The sequence below is a fragment of the Boleophthalmus pectinirostris genome, unplaced genomic scaffold (assembly GCF_026225935.1).
Source record: "Boleophthalmus pectinirostris isolate CB_2022bp ecotype Guang Dong unplaced genomic scaffold, ASM2622593v1 HiC_scaffold_7, whole genome shotgun sequence".
NCBI lineage: Eukaryota > Metazoa > Chordata > Actinopteri > Gobiiformes > Gobiidae > Boleophthalmus > Boleophthalmus pectinirostris.
This window is the reverse complement of record NW_026571473.1, coordinates 21,533,516-21,559,670: the sequence shown is the minus strand read 5'-3', so window position 1 is coordinate 21,559,670 and position 26,155 is coordinate 21,533,516. Positions and strand designations below refer to the sequence as shown.

At 39.1% G+C, this 26,155-nt stretch overlaps 2 protein-coding genes across 4 annotated transcripts; one reads left to right on the top strand and one right to left on the bottom strand.

Annotated features, from left to right (window-relative positions):
* Window positions 1-27: 27 nt before the first annotated feature.
* Window positions 28-7,867, bottom strand: LOC110154757 (mucin-2-like). The gene is made up of 5 exons (XM_020918791.2): window positions 7,593-7,867; window positions 4,907-5,107; window positions 3,016-3,480; window positions 1,651-1,808; window positions 28-1,302 (listed from the first exon to the last, which is right to left on the bottom strand). Exons 1-5 carry the CDS (start codon window positions 7,663-7,665, stop codon window positions 1,258-1,260), a joined length of 942 nt encoding a protein of 313 aa, XP_020774450.2. The 5' UTR covers window positions 7,666-7,867; the 3' UTR covers window positions 28-1,257.
* On the top strand, window positions 7,103-25,977 carry ipo13b (importin 13b). Of its 3 annotated transcripts, none has more exons than XM_055165362.1 (24): window positions 7,103-7,168; window positions 8,599-8,676; window positions 9,065-9,148; window positions 12,072-12,197; window positions 13,290-13,646; window positions 14,033-14,286; window positions 16,476-16,616; window positions 16,717-16,858; window positions 16,937-17,103; window positions 17,327-17,447; window positions 17,544-17,691; window positions 17,771-17,952; window positions 18,107-18,133; window positions 18,238-18,372; window positions 19,521-19,673; window positions 19,874-19,954; window positions 20,037-20,174; window positions 20,323-20,419; window positions 21,859-21,911; window positions 23,479-23,545; window positions 23,682-23,740; window positions 23,818-23,907; window positions 23,985-24,166; window positions 24,241-25,977. In XM_055165362.1, exons 1-24 carry the CDS (start codon window positions 7,118-7,120, stop codon window positions 24,335-24,337), a joined length of 3,030 nt encoding a protein of 1,009 aa, XP_055021337.1. In that variant the 5' UTR covers window positions 7,103-7,117; the 3' UTR covers window positions 24,338-25,977. The 3 variants fall into 3 exon arrangements, with proteins under 3 accessions (XP_055021337.1, XP_055021338.1, XP_055021339.1); XM_055165363.1 differs by lacking the exon at window positions 7,103-7,168 and adding an exon at window positions 8,067-8,114; XM_055165364.1 differs by lacking the exon at window positions 7,103-7,168 and having other exon boundaries at window positions 8,585-8,676; window positions 8,957-9,148.
* Window positions 25,978-26,155: the final 178 nt, after the last annotated feature.

Below are 26,155 nucleotides of genomic sequence, written 5' to 3'. Positions count from 1 at the left end.
CTGCGTTGTATCAATCAGTTCTAAATGTTTGTGAGTTTATCCAAAGAGTTTTAATTGTAAGAATCTTGAACCAAAGTACAATACAAAACAAAACCACAAATTCAGCACATCATCAAAGGTGTTAACTGATCGAAATTAAATACAGCACTTTAAGAATGATGTGGAACAGTGAAACATGGTTATGGCAGCCCATTCGTCATCTGAATATGTTTATGGCATCAATGAAATTAGTAAGCACAGAAGATGCATAACAATATGACCAAATATTAAGGCGCTTAAGCACCAGAAACATCAGACCAGGACAAAACCAGGACTTGTGACCTATTTTTTGTCATTATCTTTTGTACTATTGCTTACAGCCAAATGTCATCTAAAAGTGAAATGTTTGTTAATTGATACTTATGTCATGCTCAACAGCAAATGTGTTACTAAATTTCAAGTAGTCCTAATGTTTTGCCTGATTTGAACATAACTTATCTCAACAATGTCTTAACATTTGGTCAGTAGTATTTACAGCATAAATGACAACCAGTATACTGTTTGTGCTGGTCCCAAACTTGGAAAATTGGTAAGAAATTAAGGGCATCTGGTCAAAGACAATTTAGAAATTACAGGATGCAGTTAAATAAGGCAAACAAACATATCACTCGGGAATTAAATGATAACAGAGATTTTTTTCAGTCGCCTGGAACAGCTGAACAATTATGTATGTTAAGGCACTCTCAAAAGCAATGAAAGTAATAAGAATCTACAGCAGAAATACAAAACAAAACCTCAAAAATATCAAAATATTAAGCATGTGAGCAAACGTAGGGTACACACATTATGAACTTATTTAGGCACAAAAGTCTCAATTTATCACATTCACAAAAATAGTTCTTATTCATTCAACCCCTGAAAAAATAAAGTGCAAACTCTGTAACACTTAACCTCTCAAATACCTTAGTTAACATTTTAAACAAGTGACTCCAAAAGACAGTGTCCCAAGTTATTCAGAAACTAGATTCAATCAATATTCAGCCAAGAACCATCCAAATATTCAAAAATGCCCGCCTTTCACGAATCACCAACTCAAGTGAACTCAAAGTGGGTTGAAGCAAAAATAATTCTCCTCTCTATTTTTCATCTAGCACTCCTCCATCAGGACACATTCTTGTATAAACCTTGTCCCTTCCTTGTGGGGCAAATGAAGAAGAGAAAACTATGGCTGTGACACAAAGCCCAGTTCAAGTATTTGAAGTTTAAATATGGCTTCCTTCAGTAGCTGTACATGGACAAGGGTGTGTCCTCCATCATGTCATCCTAAAAGAAAAATATGAAGAATTTTCCATATTACAAAATATTACCACAGTCAGGTGATAGATTTGAATGATCCCTACTATTCCTTATTTTGAGTTTGGCAAATGGGCCCCTGGTCTATGTATTTTACTTATTTTAGTAGTGTATGCATATACTGTATGTATGCAATACATGACCCCTAAATTAATTTAAACTGATTTGTGGTTGTTCAGAGCCGACTTCCTTTGATTTGAAATTTGAGAAAGCAACAGATAAATGCCACTTATAGTCAATGAGTAAAACATATTTTATATTTACTTAGTTGCTCAAGTTTGAAATTGCTCTATAATAAAGTGCAGGGCAGATGCTCACCATAGGCAGGTCCTGTAGTCTCCTGAACTCAGGTCGAGTGTCTCTCCTCCGCAGTTTGAGGAAGAGGAGCAGAGTGATGATGACTGCAGCGATGATGAAGGCTGAGACCAGACCAGCCAACAGGGGGTCCAGGGTGGGAGTCTCATGCACTATAGTAGCTGAAATATACAAACAATACCTTTAGGACATATGTATTTAGTTTAACAGTTCAATGTACGCTGATGGAAACAAAACACCAGTGCATCAATATACAAAAATCTTGCAATGTTAAAATGAAGTAAATCTGGCTTCTATTTAGTGGGGGGAGTTACTATGTTTGGACCATATCACAAAATGGTATACCCGAAAACATATTACCCAAACTAGACATTTAAAAAATGAAATAAAAGGTTCAGTGCTGTGTATAAACCATGCTACTAATGAAGTTGAACCTGATGACTTAATATGGTGCAAACAGAAAGGGCTAAATATAGATGGCTGAGAGCTACAGTTAGTGGGTGTATAGCAGTTCAAGAGTCTAGCCCATAACTCTGGACATAAGACAAACACAGGAGTATGGACAGTGTATTATTAAACAAATAACATTTTGCACCAACTGTTTTCCACAATTGTAACATCATTGTCTTTTACTTTCTGTTTATATATTTTTACACAGCTGAATGCTTTTTAGAATGTTGGAGGTTTCAGAGATTTTGTATTCTCCATTTCAAACAAAACAACCACAAACCAATGAATAGTCTGTTCTGTTTCTTGTCTAATGGAAAAAAGGCCTTTAGCCAAGTATAGAGTAATGAAACCGCACGAGGAGAGGCAGAAACTTTGGACTGCTACTGTCTGTTTAGGTGCATACTACAAATGTACTTTAAAATTACTATTTGCAATTTCCTCATACAGAAACAAATATATAATTCTCAAAATATTCATGAAATAAATGAAGATATGCAAAATGTATAGTTTATAATATTCATTATCATTAATTAACCAATGCATTTCTCACATTGTCTGAATATACTATATACTATACTACAAACACATTTCCCCACCCCTTTTTGTGACATCCCTATATTGTGCTGTTATCTTCACAGTGGATTTTGTCTATGGAGATACAAGAAACAAGAAAAAGCAAATGAATTTTCTCTGCCCAAGTCCCATGACTGCTGCGTCTCTTGGACAAACAGAGCCATAATTGTGGAGTGCTTGGTGGCGACGGAGCCTGTTGAAGTTGTGGACAGTGGAAAACAAAAAACAACAACATTGTCTTTGTTAACTTGCCAATTGACTTCTAGTCCTGTCTATACTGTAGCAGTTAACAGCAAAAGAGAAATACAAGCAACACTAAAGTTTTCAATAATACACAATACTTACTGTCTTCTCCGACATTTAGTTGAGATGGCGTGATAGCTTTGCGAGTGGCTGGTGATTCACTTTGTACTCCTAAATGTGCAGAAGATGTAGTTTTTGACGTGGTTGCAGGTGCCCGAGTTCTTTCTTGTGTAATAATGGCAGAAGTAGTGCTGGAAGCTGAAGTAGTTATTGGAGTGCTAGTTGTAGTAGCGACAGGAGAACTTATAGATTCAGTTTGTTTAGTTGTTGGTGTAAAATTGTCAGTATGTATGGAAACATTTGGCTGTGACGTGTTGGTAGTTTCCAGAGATGAAGACATATCTGGCACAGATGTTGTTTCATTGTTTTGGGTTGAGCTTAATGTGATTGTAGAAGAGGTTGTAAATTGAGTGGGCAAGGTTTGGTTTTCTGAAGTAGGAAGTAGTGTTGGCTCTTCTGAACTTGTTCCATTAAGAAACGCTGAAGAGACTGTTGGTGTGGAGGTACCTGAAGAGGAGGAATGTAAAAGTTACTGTCAATGCCAAATGTTTAATAAATTCTAAATCAGACAAGTGGCAGTATTAAATTACAATATTCCAAACAAATTTCTTTCGTTTTTCAGTTTTATTACATTGTAAACCATCTTGAGAGTCCAAAAAGTAGTATGAATTTGATAAACTGCATTAACTGACCATCATCACACTACATATCTACTTATAATATAGCTCTGTGTGTTCTGAAATCATCAATTTTAAACACATTTCTTACTGTAGTTTGTCCAATTAGACTTGCAAATGGAGTAAATGGAGAATGACATCATTGAAACAAATTGAAAAAGTGTATGTGTATGTGTCTGTGTGTGTGTGCGTGTGTGTGGGGGGAGTTTTCACGTGTACCTTTCACATCCCCCTGTGAGAAGTCACACCATATTTAATCACTCCTGTCTTCTTTTTAACACCTATCATGCAGTGAGTGCCAAGATTGGAATATACAGTATGTATAATTTGGATGAACAAAGGAACAGGCAGTATATAGTTGTAAAAATGGTAATGTAAAATTTGTTCCAGCTGCTATCATACTTGAATACATGAATAAATTGTAATCTATTCAATCAATTTTAGTATGTTTGTCTTGGAAAAATCATGTGTTTTTATATATGTATTTAAGATTTATTGTGTTTTTTGTCAAGTGTGATGGATGAATTTAACTAATGGTTTATGGAACAAACCTACTCTGCACTGAAGCACTGTAACACTTTATTTTGTAATTGTGTTTTTAATATGTGTTTATTACACATAATGTAGATGAATGAAAGGTGAAATGTGGGACCTGCCTCTCAAATCTGCTAAACAAATGTACGGGTACGAATAAAGCAACCTAACCTAAATGTATTCATAAAATCACTGCCGCTGTCACTGTTTTGTAATTGACATGATACTATAGTGCCTCCAATTTTATATTTAGCTCAGGGTTGATGACTATTCCCCCTGACAGGACTGGCACCAATATTCGTTAGCAGTATCAGTATTGGTACATCAAATCTTGTAAGGTAAGTATTTCAAAACAACAGTGACTCAATGATGATGGAGTCCGCACCAAAAAGTACAATTTTGTTCAGGGAACATTTCAGTGGAAAATATGATAAAAATCAATAGTTTTTGCACTTTGCTGTACTTCAATGATCCAGTCCGATTCTACCACATCCACCATATTTGAACTCTCTTATTTATAGCCCCTGGCCTGTGGCTGTGTTGTTAGTGGTTTTGACTCTCAACACTGTAACCCGGTCACTCAGTGTGTCTATGGCCCTGTGACCCGCTCAACACCAAGATAAAACAGTTAAATATAGCTTCATTATCAACCACCAGCAGCTTTTCTTTCTGCTAACTTATTTTTACTTTAAAAACAAACAAACATGTAGGTGAAAACTTACCATTGGACGTGTTCAGTGGTATCAAAGGCACTGTAGTCCCATTGAAACCACCGGTAGGACTGGTCTCTGTGTTATTGTTGGACACACTGACTGTAGCACTTTTCTTGAGTTTAGATTCAGACTCAGGTCCTGTCTCAGTCTCAAGGGCCAAGTCCAAACTGGGACCAGCTGGACTTTCTGGTGCCACAGAGGTGTCATTATCTGAGGGGCAAACAGTAGCAATTAAACAGTCATTAATGGACTATGTTTAGTGCTGGTTACAAAGAAGTATTAGCTCTACTGCACAGTGGAAGGTCATCTTATATATTCATACACGATCTTGCAACTTAATTTATTTTGTAATGGTTTAGTCTGCTGAGTGGGGAATCAAAGTCTGCTTCAATACACTTCAATATGCATCGTCTTCTACCAAATCTGTGCCTAGTCCCGTGTGTCACGTTTAACTTTAATTCAATGATCTTTCATCTAATGCGCCAGCCTCAGTAGAAATAATTATTCTTTCTCTGCTTTGACAGGGACCAGAACTCTGATACAAAGTAATGTGATTATTGCTGGGAAACATGCTGCCATGAAGCCTTTGATTACTTCCATAATCAGCTGCAAGGTTCATCAGCCTGGTCCAAAGATGGACAAAAGGATACTACATTGAGCACAACAGTCTTTTTGAACTCTATGTAGAACTCTTATTGTTGTGTTTTTAGGGTGACAATGTTTACCATCTGTCCAGGGACTGCAGATGAAAAATAGCTTCTCTGGCTAATTCTTTTACGTTTACAGAAATGCTGATTAATATCCCTGCTAAATAAATCAAATAAATGAATATGATACTGCAAACATACACTGAAATAAATTACATTTGTGTAGTATTCAACTAAATTACTTTATTTAGTAACTTATTAATAAGTGCTATCACAAGTAGTAAAAATCACATGCCTTATTGACTATTTAAATATGTCTAATTATCATAAAATTGCTAGTGTGCCAGTAAGATGGATTGCGTCAAACAGCGAAGATGTGTTTTTTCATCTAACTGCCTGTAATGGTAGTTTGGGTGTGAGTGGGCAGGTTAATAAAGACACTACTGTTACCACTGCAGTGCACAGATATTGCACCCTATAGTAGCTCTGTCTGGATGTGTGCTCCTTCGTGACCCTAAAGTGAAAATGGGGCCAAGCGTTGCTTCACAAACAGATGTCAGTTACGACTTTCAAAAGTGCAAATCACTCTCTGTGGCTGCTGTAGTCAAATAGATGGTGATTGTCACATGTCACGATGAGAAACAGTAGTGAAACTAATACAGTTATAAACTGTAGCATAAAACACAATTAAAACAATGTACAAGTATCATGAGGCCAGTAGTTAACAACAACCACACTCATATAACACACACAAATACAACCATGAAATCCTAATCAGGTGGTACTTGGCGTGATAATTTTATTCACTGTAATAAAGAAAAGAAGTAATGTATGACACTCTGCTGACTGTTGTTTAAAAAGACTAAGTCATATCCACACAAGGCCTTAGGCACTAGTAAGCTAAATAAAAGTGTACTCACCTCTAACTAACCATTAATTAATGCTTTACGCACAAACAATGTGAATGTGCATGATTTGTCTTTTGTTTTCATATAGAGCTCATCTAAGGGCCTTTCCAAGAAATATCCTAACAAGAAAACTTAACTGTCCATAATAAATTTTAACGGACTGCATACTATTCATAGTTACAAGACTTTATTAACTATCTCTGCTTTATGCCACAGTTTAAAGTAAGCCTCCTAGCCTCCTTTCATTGCTTTAAAATCCAATACAGCAGTAAAGAGGGAGCCCAATTAGTGTGGATCTGGAGGATGACAGTGCGGCTGCTGCACGCAGTTAGAGCTGCCATTTATCACCATGTACTTCCCGCTCATTTACAACTAATAAATGTCCTCCAGCCAAGCCACACTGCTTTCTATTCAGATTCACTGCTGCAGCATGAGATGACGGGACAATTCTGCCTGATAAAACCTTTTCAAATGCCACAAGGATGATTTTACACTTATAGCAGCATATTATGTGAGAGGAGATATAGTGACAAAGAGACAGCAGGATGTTTGGAGTCTGTATGAGGGCTGGGAGGAAGGATCACATTGTTATTGTTTAAACAAGGGCCAAAGAGGAAAATGTAAAGTCAATGAATCAAAACTGTAAGACAGAGCGATTGCCTGACATGTTAGTCTTTGTAAAGTTTTTTTCAAAGCGTGTAGTTCTGACTGGCCAGGTGAGAATTTGAGGGCTTAAGACAGTATCTCGCATAACATATAAACTTTAAACAAATGACTGACACAAGTCTAAGCAATAATAGTGAAACTAATATTGGTTAATAAGCCATGGATGGCTCATGTGCTTTTTTCCCCTTTAACTTACCTAAAGTTACATAAGTAATTAAATAAATATTATTAACATAGCCTACTTGTGCCTTACATATTCTACATATTAACATTCTAACCATTCGAATAGTTCTACATTAGGCTATGGGATTGAAGTATTTCAATAATTTATAAGGGACTAATTATTTATATTCGGAATATATATGCGGAAGTTTTGACACGACTTAAAAATTGCTTGAATAAAATTATTAACAGTAAGTCTGACAACATTCATTACTGCATACTTAAAGTAGATATCTATTTCACGTTTCTTACCATGTGAAGCCAGCGCTGACAGTCCAAGCAGCAGCAGCGCAAATATCTTAAACTCGAGTTGGCGCTCCATCATCTACGCACTCTCCAACCAAACACAAAGGACGATTAGGACCGAAGTTACAGTATTTTAATACGACCTGTCTTCTTCGTTTTCACTGAGGGTGTATAACTCCCCACTTTAAAATGATCTGAAGTGAGTTTTGTAGCGGAAAATCAAGCAGCAGTTTCACCGGTGTCTGCGTGGCTGAGACAGGAGCTGAACTGTGCGTCCTCTGAGCGCGCCTCCTCTTTCCTCGGCTGTCTGTGCCACGTGTTCTCTGGTCAAAATAGATTGCGTTACAAGAAGTTACAACATCCAAAACTGAACATTTAAAATCAGCTTGTGGTCCCAAAAATAAAATATCAAGTTTTTTGGTTATGTATGTTATGTAAAACTTTGCTTGAGAAATGTAATTTAAGAAGTATCCTACTAGACCTCGAAGCTACTAAATGCATCAGTTCAAATTTAGGGGAACAAAAATTGTAAGTGTTATTATTTTGTGTCTGTGTATTCATACTTTTGCAAAATATCCATAGCCTAGTTTACAAACTATTGAACTTCTGAGTGGCAGTTACTTTATTAGGACACTTGAAGGCGCTGTTGCTCCATTACTAAATCTGCTCAGAGCCATGTGGGGATCTTGCAAACAAAAATCGAAATTAAAATTACAGTATAGCAGCCCATTAAAATGAATAGGCAGAAAAAGAAGTGCATTATCACATAAATGGTGTTTACTGTTCCGTGTGATTAATTTAGGCCTAATATTTTTATCCTGATTGTTTTGATTAGTTTTTAGTGAACATTAGCTGCAGTCTTAGTTCTCATTTTTAACAAAATGCAACATTCATTACCATATCTTCATTGCTTTCATCTGTGTATTGTTTTCTCTCTGCAATTTAGATGCTTTGACAGAATAAAAGCTGTTGTGTTTTTTTTCTTCCCGGTGCTGTGTTCGGTGGAGCGCAGACTCCTGATGACGGAGCAGAGGCAGAGGAGGCGACTGGGAGCTGCCAGCATCGTCTCATACCGACGGAGGACACAAAGGTGCGGAAAAATCCTGCTCTTTCTCACCTTGTGGATTTTAAACATGGACTTTATTCGTAATTATAATGCTGTCACATTTGCAATTCACAAATACAGTTGCGTGGATCGATTGCATTAGTCACGGCGAAGTTATATGAATGCTAATGCCCATTAGCTAGTTGCGCTAGCACAGATAGCTGTTGCTATTGCATTTCTATTGGTGTCAGTGAGCTAATGTTAGCAGCCGGTTAGCATCTGTTGTCATAATTTAACTGTACTCGAACCTGTTGGTGTTTTGCAGCAGCGGTGCCTTAAATTGAACAGTTGGTGGATATTATAATCTGATAACACGTCTCTAATGCTGGTGCTGTGGTCGTGCATGTGCCGCTCGTCTTTGATGGTTTGACAGCTCCGTGTCCGCGATATGGAGACGCCGGGGAGGATAGTCATCACACCGGACGCCCTGGACTTCACCGTGGAAAACGTAGAGAAGGTCAGTGTCTCGGTCCACATTTATTTTCTAAAGAAGTTTGCAATTATGTCTGATCATGCGTTTATTCATACGATTGGCTATCTATGTTGACGTGTGTCTGTTTGCAAAACATTACCAATATCCAAAAGATAGTGCTGTCAACTTGATGCTTTTGGTCTCGTTACCGTGATGGGTTTTCAGTGTCTGCGTTGTGGGTGACACTGGTGACTGGTGGGTGCGCCTGGTTGCTGTGATAAATGTCCCTGTTGGATGGCCACTGGCTGGGGCACAAGGGAATAGATGAGAAGGGTGGGAGGCCTGCACATTGGAGAGAGGTGTAGTGTGCAATGCACTGTGAGGTATGAAGGTTGCTGGGACAGGTTCTGATTCAGACGCGAAGGTTAGGCGGCTAGTGGGACAGATGAGTCTGTGGAAAGGAAGCCAGATTCCAGTTGAGACAGAGTATATCTTAAAACAGATAAATGGCCAAATGAGATTAAAGTCTTGTTAAATTGTAATCCATTTGAAGAGAGAGAAAAAACATTTTCGAGATGGTGGTCCGTGCTCCAGTAGAAATAGAAAGAGCTTTGTTCAATTCTTCTGTCTTCGTCTCTTAAAACAAAGTAGCACATTGTCACCATCCTGCAGTGCATAATGAGAGGCTATACTGTATGCATTACATTTTGGCATTGCTGACAAATAAATTGTTCTCTTGAGACTAAACCCTTGTGCTCCAACAATGTTAAATGAAGGTGAGTTTACAAATTTGTTATTAAAAAACATTAGACTTTTTGTCAATACTGTTATTTACCATTTGAAAATTTGTATAATGATGAAATTGTGGGCCAGAAAAATTGTAAAAGTCATGAAGTGAAATGTGATTTGCCACCCACTAGTCTTTATTAACTAATAACTAATTTGGCTTTTTCACATAGGTGATGTTTCATTACTCTTTCTTGTTTTCATGCTCATGTAGTTTGCGTTCAATCAATTTCCCTGTAAGAGATTGTGATCTTGAAGTGTGTGCGGTCTTTATTTGTATTATACATTTCCTAAATTATGTTTTCTTGCTTTGGCAAACAACAACATGAACAAATTTACTCAAGCTATTTACCTTTTTGACAAACAATTACAGGTGTGTGATATTCATTGTGTTAACTGTGCCTTCAACAGAGTGGCTTTTATTGCAATTTTCACTATAAGTAGATTGTTCTTCTTAATATTTAGTATAAGACATATCTCTGCTTCATTGTTACCCCTGGGGCCCATTAGAAATAGAATCACACCATCTCCGATCGTGTGGTGTATGAACAGATGGTGGACCCTGCTACAAAGCACCACCACACCGCTGTGTCTCCTTCTCCTGATGAAGCAGCCTGAGGATAATCCATCCCCAGGTTAAACATGGACTTTCAGACAGATCACCCTCCTCTTGTTGGTTTTCTGGTTTATGAATTGATTAAGACTACGTAATAGAGGGGAGAAGTTATTACAGTAAGATGGCTGTTGAATGACTGGCTGATTCTGTGAGAAGATTAAAGTCAAATGAGCAGACTGTTTTGTGTCTTTGATAATAAACCTCAGGAGAACGGGTGCAGGCAGACAAAGACATGGCGCAGTTCAGAACTGGACACAGAGAGGTTTGCCAAACTGCAGACCACAGTAATGATCTGATTCTTCTTTGAAGTCGATATCACAGTCTCTTACAAAAAAGGTTATGGTGCCTGGGCAGCAAAACAACTTTCACAACTATATTCATGTGTATCATTTGTTTGGTTGTTTCTCATGTGTACTCCATTTAATCTTTAAGTAGTTCTTTGTGGAACAGTATATTTTATAAAAATATTACAAGAAGTAAATTATTTAGCAGTTTATTTTTGAGTTTGTTTGGAGCACCACACTGTAAAGAACACATTGAACCAAATGTCAATAACATGTTCATTTAAAATATTATATATTAGATGAAGCATGGCATTTTATCTGTATCTTTGATTAACCAAATTTAAGCACCGCACATCTTAAAACAACCTCCTTAACACCATGTTCAGAGCCAGCACCAAGGTGATGGGTAACACAGTTTTAGGGCTTGTTAATAAAAATAAAAATCTTTCACTAAATATCGGTTACAGACACACTTGCACTGCAGGATGGCTAATGACAAGCGAGTACCACCTGGCACTCCCCGCCTTCGTCAGTCATTGATGTAATATTGATATTCATCCCTAGCGCTACAGCATTGTACCCATCCCGTCATGACTGCACCATAGTCATTAATCTTGCCTGTTACAGAGAGTGTCTAAGAAAGCGCTAGATTGACAAGAAGACAAGGTGTTGTATATTGCTATATGGACAGCTTCAGCCTGAGGGAAACCTTAGTAATAGAAAGATGGCTAGGACTGCTGCTTGTAGCCGAATTGATGTGATCAGGCTTCAGGGAAAGACAAGAATCAGAAGTACACAGAATGGATTTTTCTCCCTCTGCTGCCTTAGAGACGCTTAGAGCCGGTTGCCAGTGGTTTTAAGTTCAGTGAGCTTTTGCATGTGCTGGAGACTGTGAGACAAAAAAGGGGCTTATTAGCAGCGCTGTGCATAGACCAGACTAGATCCTCTGACAGGATTAGAGGTGGCTGTTTAATTAATGCTCCCTTCGCCTCTATTTTATTCCTTTCTCCCACGCCCATTCTTCATGTGTTTTTCTTTTCATGGCATCATCTCCCTCTTTCTCCTTGCACTCAACTTCTCAAATTACTTTGAACTATACCTCAGAGAGTGCTGCTATTTTCAGGTCAATGCGCTCTCCTTCACCACATGTCTGACATAAACTGCTTGTCCTGGTTTAGCAACATTTTACCTGATCACTGTCAAATGCACACACTTCAAAATGAACTTTGATTCATCAATCAAGTGTAAAGGATATATAATATGTGTTTCTTCTCCATCCCAGGCCCTCCATCAGCTTTACTATGACCCGAACATAGACAACAAAAATCTTGCACAGAAATGGCTGATGCAGGCCCAGGTCTCGCCTCAGGCCTGGCAGTTTTGTTGGGCTCTCCTCGGCCCGGACAAGGTATAGTGTCTCATTTAATAAAATGTAATAGTATATGTTGACTGCTCATAAGAAGATCTTAAGTAAAATAATATTGGGAAGCCATTAGCTCTTATATCTTTAGACAGACAATAACCACTTGATTTTAGCCATAGACACAACCCTAATCAAGGAGCTTGTTTACTTTTCTGATTGTCTAATCAGCTTGATATCCACATCACATATGTTAAGTTCTTTATCGTGTGAAATTTGAAATTATCAACGTCATAATTGTTATTAGAAAAACAATATTTAATTGGAAATGTATTTAATGTTAATATTTCTGAAATATTTTTTAAAATCCCTTCCTACATACACTGGTGTACAATGAAATTGGTGCATATATTTGGTGTTCAACAAAAACTGTCTGCTCTGTGGAATTTATCAAAACTGAAGTGAGTGCACGGTGTGCACAAATCGTATGGCAGGTCTCAGGGTGACATACCACACACACGAATTTCAAACAAAAGCCAAAATGCACATGGAACGTATTGTCCCTTAATTTTTTTTTTAATCAGTTGAGCCAAAGCATGTTTTAACTATACTGTTGTGGCTACGCTTTTAAAACTTTAAAATACATCCCAAGTTATCACCATAAGCTCATTGCTATAAATGTAAACCAAGAGCATACATAACTTTAGGCATAACTCGCTGCACACCACCAGCCTGGAGCAGAAGCACTGAGTGCAGTCCAGGTGAGTTCGTCAGACAACTCCGTCCTCCATCCTGCTGGTTCCAGATGAGAGTTTTAGTCCGGCCCTTGCGCCTGTCTGGTTCCAAGGTCCAAGCATCAAGCACTGCTCAGACCGAAGCACCTAACACCACTCCCCACTCTAACTCATCTGAGCCCGGCCTGAACCAAAACATTTAAATGACACTGATTTTCTTCCGCCATATTTATTACTTGATGCTCGTGCTAAGGGCAAGATTGGAGCTCTGCACTAAGATTGATAAATACCATGTGCCCTCTGCCGTATGCAAAAATATACACGCAAATATGCACCCTGCAATGTTACCACTGTTTTATTAAAAGGTAAGTGTGTTTTTAGTTATGCAGTTTTGCTATGCCCACAGGTGCCGGAGATCCAGTACTTTGGTGCCAGTGCACTTCACACTAAGATCTCTCGGTATTGGTCAGACATTCCCACAGACCAGTACGAGTCCCTGAAGAGTCAGCTGTTTTCACAAATCGCTTGCTTCTCCAGCGGCTCAAAGATGGTGCTGACCCGGCTGTGTGTGGCGCTGGCGTCTCTGGCCCTTAACACAATGCCAGAGGCCTGGCCCAGTGCTGTGTCGGAGATGGTGAGGGTGTTTCAGGAAGAGGGGGGTGGAGTGGATGGGCGGGCACGCTGCCTTGCCCTGCTCGAGCTGCTCACTGTGCTCCCTGAAGAGTTTCAGACCAGCCGACTGCCCCAGTATCGCAAAGGACAGGTGAGGAGGGCCATGGAGACAGACATTATGGATGTTTTAAACTTAATTTTGATACTGGGGGAAAAGCTTATTACCAATTTTGCCATTCAGATTAAACATATACTTTTTTAAATGAACTAAAGATACATTGAATAGTATTAATTTCTCCTTGGAAATCCCCATAGTATAATTACAATTGTGTACAATACACATAAAACATTTTTTATCATGTGGACAAACTACTTAGAAAAAGAACAAGACTGTACATTTCACTGTATCAGTATCTATAAATTTTGTCTCTGTATCAATGATTTAAATCACAATTTAATATAATATTATAATATATTACCCTGTTGTGTTAAAATGTAGTGGTACAACTGTTTAACCCAGTTTCTTCCTGGCTACAGGTTCGGGGTGCCTTGGGGAAAGAGTGGGGGTCAGTGTGTCCTCTGCTTCAGCAGCTGCTGCGGCGGACAGATAGTCCTGGGGCAGTGAAGGCTCGGGTGCTGCGCTGCCTGTCGTCATGGGTGCTGCTGGATGTGCCCATAAACGAGAGCGAGAGCCTGGTGCACGACTGCTTCAGTGCCCTGTCCGACCCGGAGCTCTTCGACACGGCTGTAGAGGCCATCGTCAATGCCATCTCGCAGCCCGACTCCCAAAGGTACTCATAGATGTCACTGTGCATGGTAAAATAACATAGAAAATATTGTTCTTGGAAAACTTTACTTGTTATGGCCGAGAATAAAGTATAAATAAAGTGTGGTCAAACCCCTGGAAATGAGCACACTGAGGAGTAAGGCGGTAAAGGGTAGACTGAGCGGGGCGGGCACTGGGTGGGCATAGCGGAGCCATGATGAGGGTTCATCAGGGAGCGCTGACAGCCAGAGGGAGCAGGGCAACATTTCCCGGTCCACTGCCGTTGCTATGGTTACAGATCTAGGGAGATGTCATCGTGCCCTGGTTGATTCAGACACGGCAGGCACCCATTACTCCTTCCCTGGAGGAAGAGAGGACCCAGCTGGTGGGGTGCACCAAAAGAAAAAGTGCTAGAAAAGAAGTCAGTTTCAGCTGTGCAATATTTTGATGTGGTATTCCTATGGACTGCAGCGCTGTCACTGTTATAATGCTGTGGGGATCATGGTGGTAACTTGAAGCAGACTTGTTTTTTTTTTACTTTGATTTACATAAGTAAATCTTTCGGTCTGCTGTTTGCAGAGGTTCATAAGTAGGGCCAAGGTATTACAGTTATTTATTTTTCAGTGACTAGTACTATTTATTATATATTATTTAATCTTATCTTGTTTTTCCTTAATCTCTTTTATGGTAGTAAGTACTTAATACGTCTCCTTTTCCCATGTTTGCTTTTCTGTTTAAAGTCATTACCATCAACTCATTTGGGGGATGCCATTGGTCCAGCTGCATTCTGTTGCCTGGCAACCCATTTCCCCATCCTCCGAGAGCGTTGCAGTAATTGCAGAGGGGCTCATGGGTGGGGACAGAGGAGGGGTGACAGGGAGGGGGATAGATGATAAAGGAGGAGGAGGGAGACGGAAAGTGTAATACACTGTGAAAATGTAATGGTAGTTGGACCAGCGGGGAATGCAGCAGTGCCTTAGGTCAATTTCCCTAATGCTATGCTTAAGATGAATGAGAAAAGACATACAAATTCATTTTATAGATTTAATCTAATCATACTCTCTGGAAGCCCCCATTTTTAAAGCTTAGAGTACACGACCTGCATCTCATAAGTGCCTTGTTAAAAATGAATGATTTTCTGAGTGCACAGTGGCCACACACCCACAGTACGTTTATTGCATTTAGTTCAGTCTCTCTCAGAGCAGTTTGAACAGCTGAAATGATACAATGTCTTTGAATACAAAGTCAGCTTCTTTGGTTGAGTCTTGTCATTTCTTAGCGGGGAGGAGCTCTCAGTGGAGAATGCTGAGTCAGTGTGGGCTGTTGTTTTGGGATGTAAGCTGTATAAAACACAGCCACATATCTACCCTGCGCTTTATAAAAGCGCCCTAGGGAAATTAAAATAAAAACAATACCCCAGACTGTCATAGGAAATGCACTCCACCGACAGATCAGAGATTTCACATGAGCAATATTGTTTTCTTTTGTGTAAAACAAGTGCAACTTTGCAGTGATTTAAATAGTTGTGTTGTTTCTGCTGCTCTTGGCTGCAACACAACTGTGGGTTTATAAGTCTGTTTATCAGATTAATTTATGGTAAATTGGCACAACCTTATAGTGTCATTGATGAATATTCACACAGTTCCTGGTGTGCCTCTCAAAGACAAAGCCGAGCTTGCTCAAGCCCCTGGGGCTGACACATGTTGTATGGCTCATACTCACAGCTGAACAACACATCCGCTGTGACATTCAGACACACAGTTCCCTCTGAAATGTCACCCTCTCACTCTTGTCATCACGGTTGACTGCAGGATTTCTCTGATATTTTAACTTGGGACAGACCTGACCCGGTGCAGAGTGGGCGGCCTTCTCTGTAAAATGTATATGTCAGCACATGTGTCTGAGCTGCAGTGAGGAGAATTAAAGATGGCTTAGACAGCATGAAGAAGACAGAACAATAACTGACAGCTGCACAGTGCAGAGCAGTTCAGATGAACCAATATTTGTCCTGACTCTTGTGTGCGTGTGTGTGGAGCAACCAAGTACACTGCCAAAATATCCCCAGAAAATCTTCTGACAACAGATTTAGTAGTAATTGGTTTTAAGCAAAATATAAAAAAATCTTATATTCATTAGCATTCATCTAAGAGTGTTTTTAAGTATCTATGATACAATTTTCTTTGCCACTCATTTCTTGTGTTTTTCCCAAAACAGATACACAAACACTTTACTGAAAATGGTTCCCCAAGTGCTTGCCCTTCAAGACCAGCTCCGAGAGGCAGTTCAGACTGGAGACATGGAGACCTGTCATGGCATCTGCAGGATTGCGGTCACACTTGGAGAGAACCACTCCAGGTTGGTTCATTGTTATGCAAACCTGGGTGTTTATTTCTGAATTGATGTCATATCTTTTCATGTTTTTCTCTTAATTCTTTCATTTCTGTTTGATTTGAAGAGCTCTTCTGGAGCAGGTAGACCACTGGCAGAGCTTCTTGGCTTTAGTCAACATGATCATGTTTTGTACTGGCATTCCAGGCCATTATCCAGTTAACGAAACTACTAGTTCTCTAACACTTACCTTTTGGTACACGTTACAAGTATGTATTTGTGATATTTGATAATAGAGAGTAAAAAGCCTAGTTTGTCACTGATGTATTTCCCTCTTACTTTGACAGGATGAAATCATGTCCTTTGAGTCGGACAAGCAGACGGTGTATCTGCAGGTCTACAGGCCGGTCTATTTTCAGCTGGTGGATGTGCTGCTCCATAAAGCACAGTTCCCCTCAGACGAGGAGTACGCTTCATGGTCCTCTGACGAAAAGGAACAGTTCAGAATCTACCGGTATGAAATTATTCCCTTCATGAGTATCTTGTATACTACATGTTCAGCCTCTTAGTGACAGTACAAGTGTTTCAGAAATAGCTTCCTGACAAGAAGATTGTTCAACAAATTAGTATGTTTTTCTCTAATAGACTCCCACTAGACTCTCTGCTGTGAAAGCAAAATCTGCCTGGCAGTGAAATTACCAGATACTGCTTCACAAGGGTTTGTGAATGTCTTTCAGGGTGGACATCTCCGACACCCTCATGTATGTGTATGAGATGCTGGGAGCTGAGCTGCTGAGCAACCTTTATGATAAACTAGGACGACTGCTCACCAACACTGAACAACCCACATCATGGCAGGTAGGTTACATAGAGTTTAAGCAACGTGCTTGAGTATAATTAATAAAAAAAAATATGTTTTTGATCATATTAACTTGAATTTGATGTTTCCTTCAGCACACAGAGGCTTTGCTTTATGGCTTCCAGTCAATAGCCGAGACAATAGATGTGAATTACTCAGATGTTATTCCTGGGCTAATAGGACTCATCCCTAGAATAAATATCAATAATGTGCAGCTCGCTGACACAGTCATGTTCACTATTGGTAAGACAAAGTCACTTGAATCCACTATAAAACAGACTACTGAGCAGGTTATCTCATTGAGTGTCTAAACTCTTCGTAGGTGCTCTGGCTGAGTGGCTGGCGGACCACCCGGTCATGCTTAGTAGTGTACTGCCTTTGGTGCTCCAAGCCTTAGGAAACCCTGACCTTTCTGTATCTTCAGTCTCTACTCTAAAGAAAATCTGTAGAGAGTGCAAATACGACCTACCACCATACGCAACCAATATAGTAGCTGTTTCTCAGGTATGACTTGATATGTGATTTATAAGATAAACTTTATTGATCTCACATAGTTTCATTTTCATAATATCATATGTAGATATTTGTAACACTGTTTGTGCTGTATGGGTGGAGGTTTGAGGTGCTTTATTCATTTTGTTCTATCTTTTTTTTCAAGGAGGTACTTATAAAACAAATCCACAAGGTAAGACAATATTCAATGTTTTTGAATAGATCAGAATTTTTGGAATTTGTTGGAGTGGTAATCTAGCTCCTCCGTCTGTGCTACCTGTCATTCCTCCCTTTCAGACCAGTCAGTGTATGTGGCTGATGCAGGCACTTGGCTTCCTGTTATCGGCGCTCCCAGTGGAGGACATCTTAAGGAACCTTCACTCCCTCATCACCCCCTACATTCAGCAGCTCGAGAAACTTGCGGATGAAACGGTATGAGAGCACAAATGCCACAAAAACAACGAAGCCATGCACAGTTGGAGTCAGGCCAATCAGAACAGCCCTTGTGTCTGCGTGGTGTCACCGCAGTAGAACATTTCTCTGCGGGACCAGATGGTTTTGACCCTGTGCTTTGGGCAAGTGATTCATACACAGGGGCAGTGAGAATGATTTTTTATAATGCCAATGCTCTAAGGGTGAGCGATTTTGGGGGAAAAAAGATACAATTGTGATTTTTCTTACGAGCCTTGCTATTAGATGTACAATTTAAGTTGTAAAATCAAGATTAAGTTAACAGGACACATTTGAAACACACCCAGGGGCATTTACACCAGGAGACTATATTTATGAGGTTGTACAAATTACATCACATTTAGTTTTTTACAAAGGGTATTGCATTACCTAAATAAATGCAGCCCTAATTGAAACCAGATCTCACTCTGATTGTGTTTAATCTAGCTGCCCTACAGACTATATAACAGCATATTATAACATTATTTTATTTTTATTACACTTTTTTATATACTTAAACTATAAGGTGCATAAGTGATATTAGAGGGGTAGACAGAAAAGAATTTCACAATTTTAGTCCATGTCACAAATAAATATTAATATATTATAACTGATACTTGGACTGTAGTTTGAGCATCAATTTTCTTTTCTCAAATGTCAGCCGATTTGTAGGCCATCGTGCTTGAAGATATAAATAAAGCAAGGACACAATCTAAAAATACTTGATTTTGCTGATTCCATCCCTGAAGCCTTTTCATCTTTGTCAGTTCATTCTCACAATATGCACACACTCACACTGTTGTAGCACATCCATCTTTTCTCACTTCCTCTGTTCTCATTGTTTTCTGTCTGGCTTTTTGATCTATTGCCATTACATCAGACTATGAAATTGGCTGCCTGTGTCTAGAAGGTGATGAATAGTGGCACCTAGTGGTTAGACCTTTAGGTTAAAAATGAAATGGGTTTGAATGATCCCAAGTGGGTGACCTCATACCTTTACCTAGTGCTGCCCTTGAAGACATTAAGACTATTTTTGTCAATTTTTCAAACCAGCAGTAGAATAAGTTTGTTGCTATTTATATCCCAGAAACTTTGAGGAGATTATATATATTGTTATCTTGTTCTTTCAGCCAAATCCATCCAATAAACTAGCCATTATCCACATCTTGGGCTTGCTGTCTAACCTGTTTACGACGCTGGACATCAGCAAACAGGATGATGACTCAGGAGATGGCTCTGCGCCTCCTGTCAAATCCACTCCACAACCACCTGGTCCCAATCCGGTCAGTGGCTGCACAAATAACATTGTAAATCTGTTATTATTTTAACTGATTTATTTAAGTCAGTTGATGGTCATGAAATACTTGTGTACGAAGTGTGAATATTCCACTGTGAATATTCTTGTTTGTTGGTGGTAAAAAGTTAGTGCTTGACTGGGACACAGGTGGATAAAATTGTGATTTTATGTATATCTTTATTTTAGGTGGTAGTAGTTTTGCAACAGGTTTTTGCTCTCATACAAAAGGTACTCAGCAAGTGGCTCAATGACTCACAAGTAGTAGAGGTAAGGCTTTTACAGAGCTTTCAACTTTCAGTTTGTAAAATAAAATAGACACCACTTGAAAATTGCTGGTCTTCTGTTAAAGGCAGTGTGTGCGATCTTTGAGAAGTCTGTCAAGACTCTGCTTCATGACTTTGCACCGATGGTTTCTCAGCTCAGTGAGATGCTTGGCCAGATGTACAGCACCATCCCTCAAGCCTCAGCTCTGGACCTCACCAGACAGGTATTTTAAATATGTAATGCTTTTTTCTTCACTTATTATTTTTTTATATTTAGCCAAACGTATACAGTATTTTCCTTTACCATCACAAAATCCTTTTTTTTAATATATATATTTAGCTGTAGGTACATTTTTATATTTCCTTTTTCAGATGGTACATATCTTTGCCAGTGAGACGGACCACTTCCCGCCCATCAAGGCTCTGTTTGAGCACGTTACCTCAGTAACGCTGTCCATCTTCCAGCAAGGTAGGGGGTATAGCATGGACCGGCCCGAACACTCTGAATGTGCTTCTTATTTTACCAGTCTGCATGCCCCAGATATTTTTAAAGGATCAAAACAATAATCATTGCGCAAGAGGAAAATGTGAAAACCTCAACAAATTTATTAAGCACTGCAAATTTGTTTTGCATTCCTGGACTAATTTGCTCTGAGCCTGGGGACCATGAGAATGAGGTCACTGGACTCCTGACCAACGACCTTTAGACGTTTGCTCATTACTCATTAATGTAACTGCAACCACAAAGGGATTCTCTGAGATATGATCAGCACAGGCCTCTGTTTCTTGTGCACAGACGATTGACTTTCAGATCAATGCATTTGAGATCGATATCATAATGTTCAGTGTTACTCCTGTGTTTATTAGAACATTTGAATGCATAATGCATACTTAACATGATTAGCAACTTGCTGAGTTGAAGCTTTATAAAATGCTAGTGCATGCATGGTGTCCCCTGGGCCCTAACAGGCCTCAGGCCCCTCTGCTTTTCCCTTTCTGTTTTGTGCCGTCCTCCTGCTTTCACTGGTAATGGCTGCCTCACTTCCTCTAAACTCCTTTCTCTGAGCAGGTGCCCTGGACAGTGTGGGAGACACAGCACACTTATTCAGCTGGCTGCCACAGAGCTGGTAGTCCTGATGTGAGGGACGCAGCCTGTGCAGCCTGCTCAATAAGACATGTACCTGGGGTTGAGTGTGGTTAAGATCTGCAGGGTTTAAAGCAAGACAACAGTTTGGAGTCTGGGAACAACTAAAGCTGGGCGCTCACTACAGACACATTTGATCTTTGTGTGAGAGTGTTTCTAGCACTGAATTAACATTAGCTTTCTGTGGCATACAGTATTTTAGATGTTCTGTAGTTTGTGTCCAGCAAAAGGGAGGACTGACACATTATCCCCTTTAAGCTTGTGTGATCTTTACAACATATTTATCTTTTGAATAAAAGGGGAGATTTCTGATTGGACCCTTGTTTGTAACCTGACCCCTGAAGCACTGGACAATGTAATGAGCTGTGTGGCTGGGGAGCAGGTTCAAGGGCTCGTTCAGGTCTGGTGCCCCTGTCCTAACCTCAGACAGTAGCAGAGGTGCCTCCTGGGTTCCCACTCCAAACCCACTTTTGTTTCTTTAGGTTGGTTCTTTTTCTCTCGTTACTTCTTTAATTTCCTCCAGACAGTCCCATGTCTCTGTCCTCTGCCTGTTTTTGTTTTTGGTTGGTCTGTTCCTCAAAGACTCTGCCAAAGCTTCATATGCCCCTTCTCCCCTTCGTTCCTTATACGCGTGTGAATTATTTCTATGAGATATTTTGAGTTCTCTTTGATTTCCACATGACTGTTGAATCTATTCAGTTGCTGTTTGTATATTATTCTTAGTCTTTTATGATTTCTTAAGTTTCATCTTTATTATATTTTAGGACCCAGGGATCATCCTGATATTGTTGATTCATTTATGCAACTCCAAGCTCAGGTGTGTTTTTGGTTTCTTATTTCATTCACTTTGGGTTTCTCTCTCTCTTTTCCTGATTTCTTCCTGATTCTCTGTCTACCCCTCTCCCTGTCCTTTGGGCCTTAGGGTGCCCCATCATAAAGGCGAGACAATGGAATGACATACAAGGGCAACTTTAAGAGCTGTGGAGTTGAACAGTCACATTAACATAAAACAGAAATCATTTGTTTGTATATACACAACAAATCATATTAATCATGTTATAGGATAGGGGTGAGTGACATCACATATTTACATTAAAAATGAATTATTTTGATAACCACATAATATTTTTGCAATGTGCTAAAACATGCCCAGAAATGTCTTTGTTGAGGTTTTGCACAAAAAGTGAAAAGACTGTTGCAGAAATATTGCATTTTACCAGTTTTACTGGATTGTACTTGGAAGTGTCTTTTTTCTTTTGTTTTTTTAATCAAACTTCTTTATAATTTTCTTTTATTATTACAAATGATATTCTCTGTATTCAAATTTACATATTTTTATGAACAATTTTATTATCACTTATGTCTTACATGCACAAAACTCCTGGAGACAGACTGTGCCAGACTACATGTCTTAGTACACTATAGGAAGTGTCTAGTCTTGGTTGGCCAGGCTGTTTTTATCTTTCATGTAGATGATTTAATGCTTACCTCTATTATAGGCATTTTCTCTTGTCTAGTATAGTGTGGATCAGAAAAAAAATTGTTTCTGGGGTTCCCTCTTCAGAGGTATCTGTAACAGACTTGAATCTGCACTGTCCCATTCTGATCATGTGGAACAGGAGCTTAGACTTAGACAACCTTTATTGATCCACAAGGGAAATTATTTGAAGGTCTAATCTTGTCATTGTCACTGACTGATTGCTGTAGTAAATATTTCAGCTCTAATGAGGATTGTGGATTTAGTTTGAGGTGATCAGTTAGTCTCCCAGCCATGCCCCCCTTTAAGCTCATTCCTGCCTAGAGCCAATTGAAGCCCAAATGAATTAATATTTGATTAATATTAATCAGTTGAGACAAATTGGCAGATGGCTCTCCTGTTTATATTTTTGTCTTCTGTCCTCATCCTACTCTTTGTTTTCTATCTTTGGATAGATCTGCTCTCCATCTTTCTCTCCCTCTCTCCTCCATCTGAATGAGTTCATTACAAGATCAGTTGTATTTATCTGCACACGTTAATTACTCACTTCTGTTGCATTCAGTCCAGTCAACCAAAAACAAGCAAAAGTAATCTTTCAACAATTAGAATGTAATTAAAGCAACAAAGCCAAAATCATCATTACATTTAGTTTGACTTTCTAATGATTTTATAGTTTAACTTTTTGCTATTTGTTTGTTATACTTTCTTCATTGGACAATTGTTTTGAATAGTTGCAGTTGTAGCCTGGTGGACAGACTTGTCCTTGGTCTTTTGTCTCGGTCAGATCTTTCTACCAGGCTGAAGGGGGATTTGTGGTAGTACTAGCAAAGGTTGAATTTTGTGATACAGTAATGCTTGGGTTTGACCTACAAAACATGCTCTGTTAAGTGTGTTGTGTCCCTTTTAGGCTCTCAAGCGAAAACCCGATTTATTCTTGTCTGAAAATCTCGATGTGAAGGCAGTGTTCCATTGTGGTGAGTTTAATTATCCTGTATTGTAATCACTATACACAGTACTAATATAGATGTGATACCCCTAAAATCCTCATCAGTACAATGAAAATAAACTGGCAATATAATCACTTTACTGATATTTGTGTCTCTGTTTCAGGAATCCTGTCGCTGAAGTTCCCAGAGGCTCCAACTGTCAAGTCAACCTGCTTCTTCTTTGTGAGCTTTTTACGCAATGTTTTAAATACATAATTGTTCACCTGTGGTTAAATTAAAATTCTATTTTGCCTTTGTAGACCGAGCTGTTACCCCACTGCTATGATGTGCCCCCGGTGGCCAGGATAGTCGAGCAAGAGGGTAAACTATTGCTCCAGGCAGTTTTGGAGGTGGGTAGCCTCAAACAGATAAAAAGTAAAAAAAAAAAACTCAGCTGTAACTAAAAGTGACTTGTTTTTAATTCCAGGGTATTGGGGGCGGAGCATCTCGGAGCCTCATGGACCAGTTTGCAGAGGTGCTATTTGCTCTGAACAAGCACTGCTTTGCACTGCTCAATGTTTGGCTGAAGGAGGCACTGCAGCCACCTGGTTTTCCCTCTTCACGAGTCACAACTGAACAGAAAGACCGCTTTTGTCAGCAGATACTCAGGTATCATTAGTCCCCTGTATAGTATGTTTGTGTAGTCTTATAATTGGTTTAATGTATGTTTGGTGCCTCCACAGAGAACGAGTAAACAAAAGGAAAGTGAAGGAGATGGTGAAGGAGTTTACTCTACTGTGCCGAGGGCTTCACGGGACAGAGTACGCCGCTGAGTACTGACTTGACTTTGAAGGGTCTCGTAATCACGACCTCTGGATCCCACCGCAGTTATCACACCTCTGAAGACATCATGAAATGATTGTAATTACAATACTCCACTCACTGCAGGACAAGACCTACACCGACCTATTATCCACTGTGGCTTTTGGGACGCAGCCCTCTGCTTCAGTTTCTTCTGATTGTTATTTCAAAGTCTTTGGGGGAGCAGCAGTCCCAGCATGCTGCCTTATGTCTCCTATCTTCTCGTTCTGCCTTTCTAGATCTTCCCGTGGTTCTGAGGTTGTTTCCTAGTGATTAGCGTTGATATGAAGTGGTAGTGGTATCATACATAACTACTTCAAATTAATTATATTAGTGTACTCTGCATATATATATACACTTATAAATGTTTGGAGGTTGTCAGTCCTGCTGCTAATTTCTGAAAGTATGCCAAATGTTCAAAGAAGGAATCTACAAGAAAAAAAAATCACTAAACAAACTACTCACCTGACATGGTTTTTAACCTGTTTGCATTTGCCAAATCATTTTCAGTGACTGTTGTTTTTGTTGGACTTGACTCCTCATGGTATGAGTGGAGTAAACCAGGGTGTCTTGGCTCTAATGTTCTCAGCTCTAATGGTCTCAAATATATTTTCATCATTTTTTGCAGTCATCTTTTGAGAAATTATTGTAGCTCAAAGATAATATCATTACAGTAACTAAGAAGGGATTTGTGAGCGATTAGTTATCCTCATTGTTGGACTTGTTAGTCGCTGTAATCCTTCAAAAATTAATCAAAATGTGTAAATTATTCTTATTACCGAACACTTGTGTGTTTATAAATGTATGTATGCCTGTGCAAATGGTAATGTGCACATCCTTTTCACATGTGCACTTATAATGGACCTGTAAATGCATATGTACCCTCATTGTTTTAGCAAAGAGCTTTCATTTTACTATACTCATTTATACTACTCAGCATCTGACCAGGCGTATTCTATTTTATCACTACTCAATCACACATATCTTATCATTAAAGGGCCAGTCAGTGATGATCAAATGTCATCTATTTATCTATTCTACACCGACTGTTGCCCTTATGCTTATATGAGTAAGGACCCAAAAATTTTCATTTTGGGTCACTGCCTTGGAGTGGACCAAGAAGGATTAGGAGTTAATAGAGAAATGCATTTGGAGTAACACAAATCTTTGCTTAACTGTTCTTGTAAGATATTGTGGGTGAAGTGATGTGATGGTTGTATAAAGTAGAAAGCCCAGTGGATATCTATTAGCACTCAGTCAGCATTGAAATGTACTACTATGTGCTCTAACTTAATCTCAGTCTAATCCTTCTGTCTTATCCAAGGTGCCTGCAAACATGTAGCATGTATATGTGTTTTGTGGGGTGGGGTCCGGGGGCAAGATAAAAAGGCAAAGGCATATTGTAGATGCACAAGATGATGTAAACTTTGAATCAGCTGTCCTGCCAGTTAGATAAAATAAAACTGTGAATAATTAGTGGCTCTACCTTTGTTCTGCATCAATGAAAGTGGTGGTTGTCACAGTTATTACCAAGTTGTAGGAGGAGGAGGGGAGGGTGATATAAAATGTACATTGTTTTTGTACCTTGGCTTTAATTTATTAAATATCTAAGACCGCAACTGTTGTCTTAATTTTTTTTTTGTAGTTACATTTTGATCTTATGACGCACATCGCTGACATAAGAAACAAAACAAGTTCATACATGCAACGAAATGTAATTTAGTAGTGTGCCAGATGAAACAACCATGGTTAAAATCATTATTTTAAATTTTTTTATAGTCTGCATATATTATACAT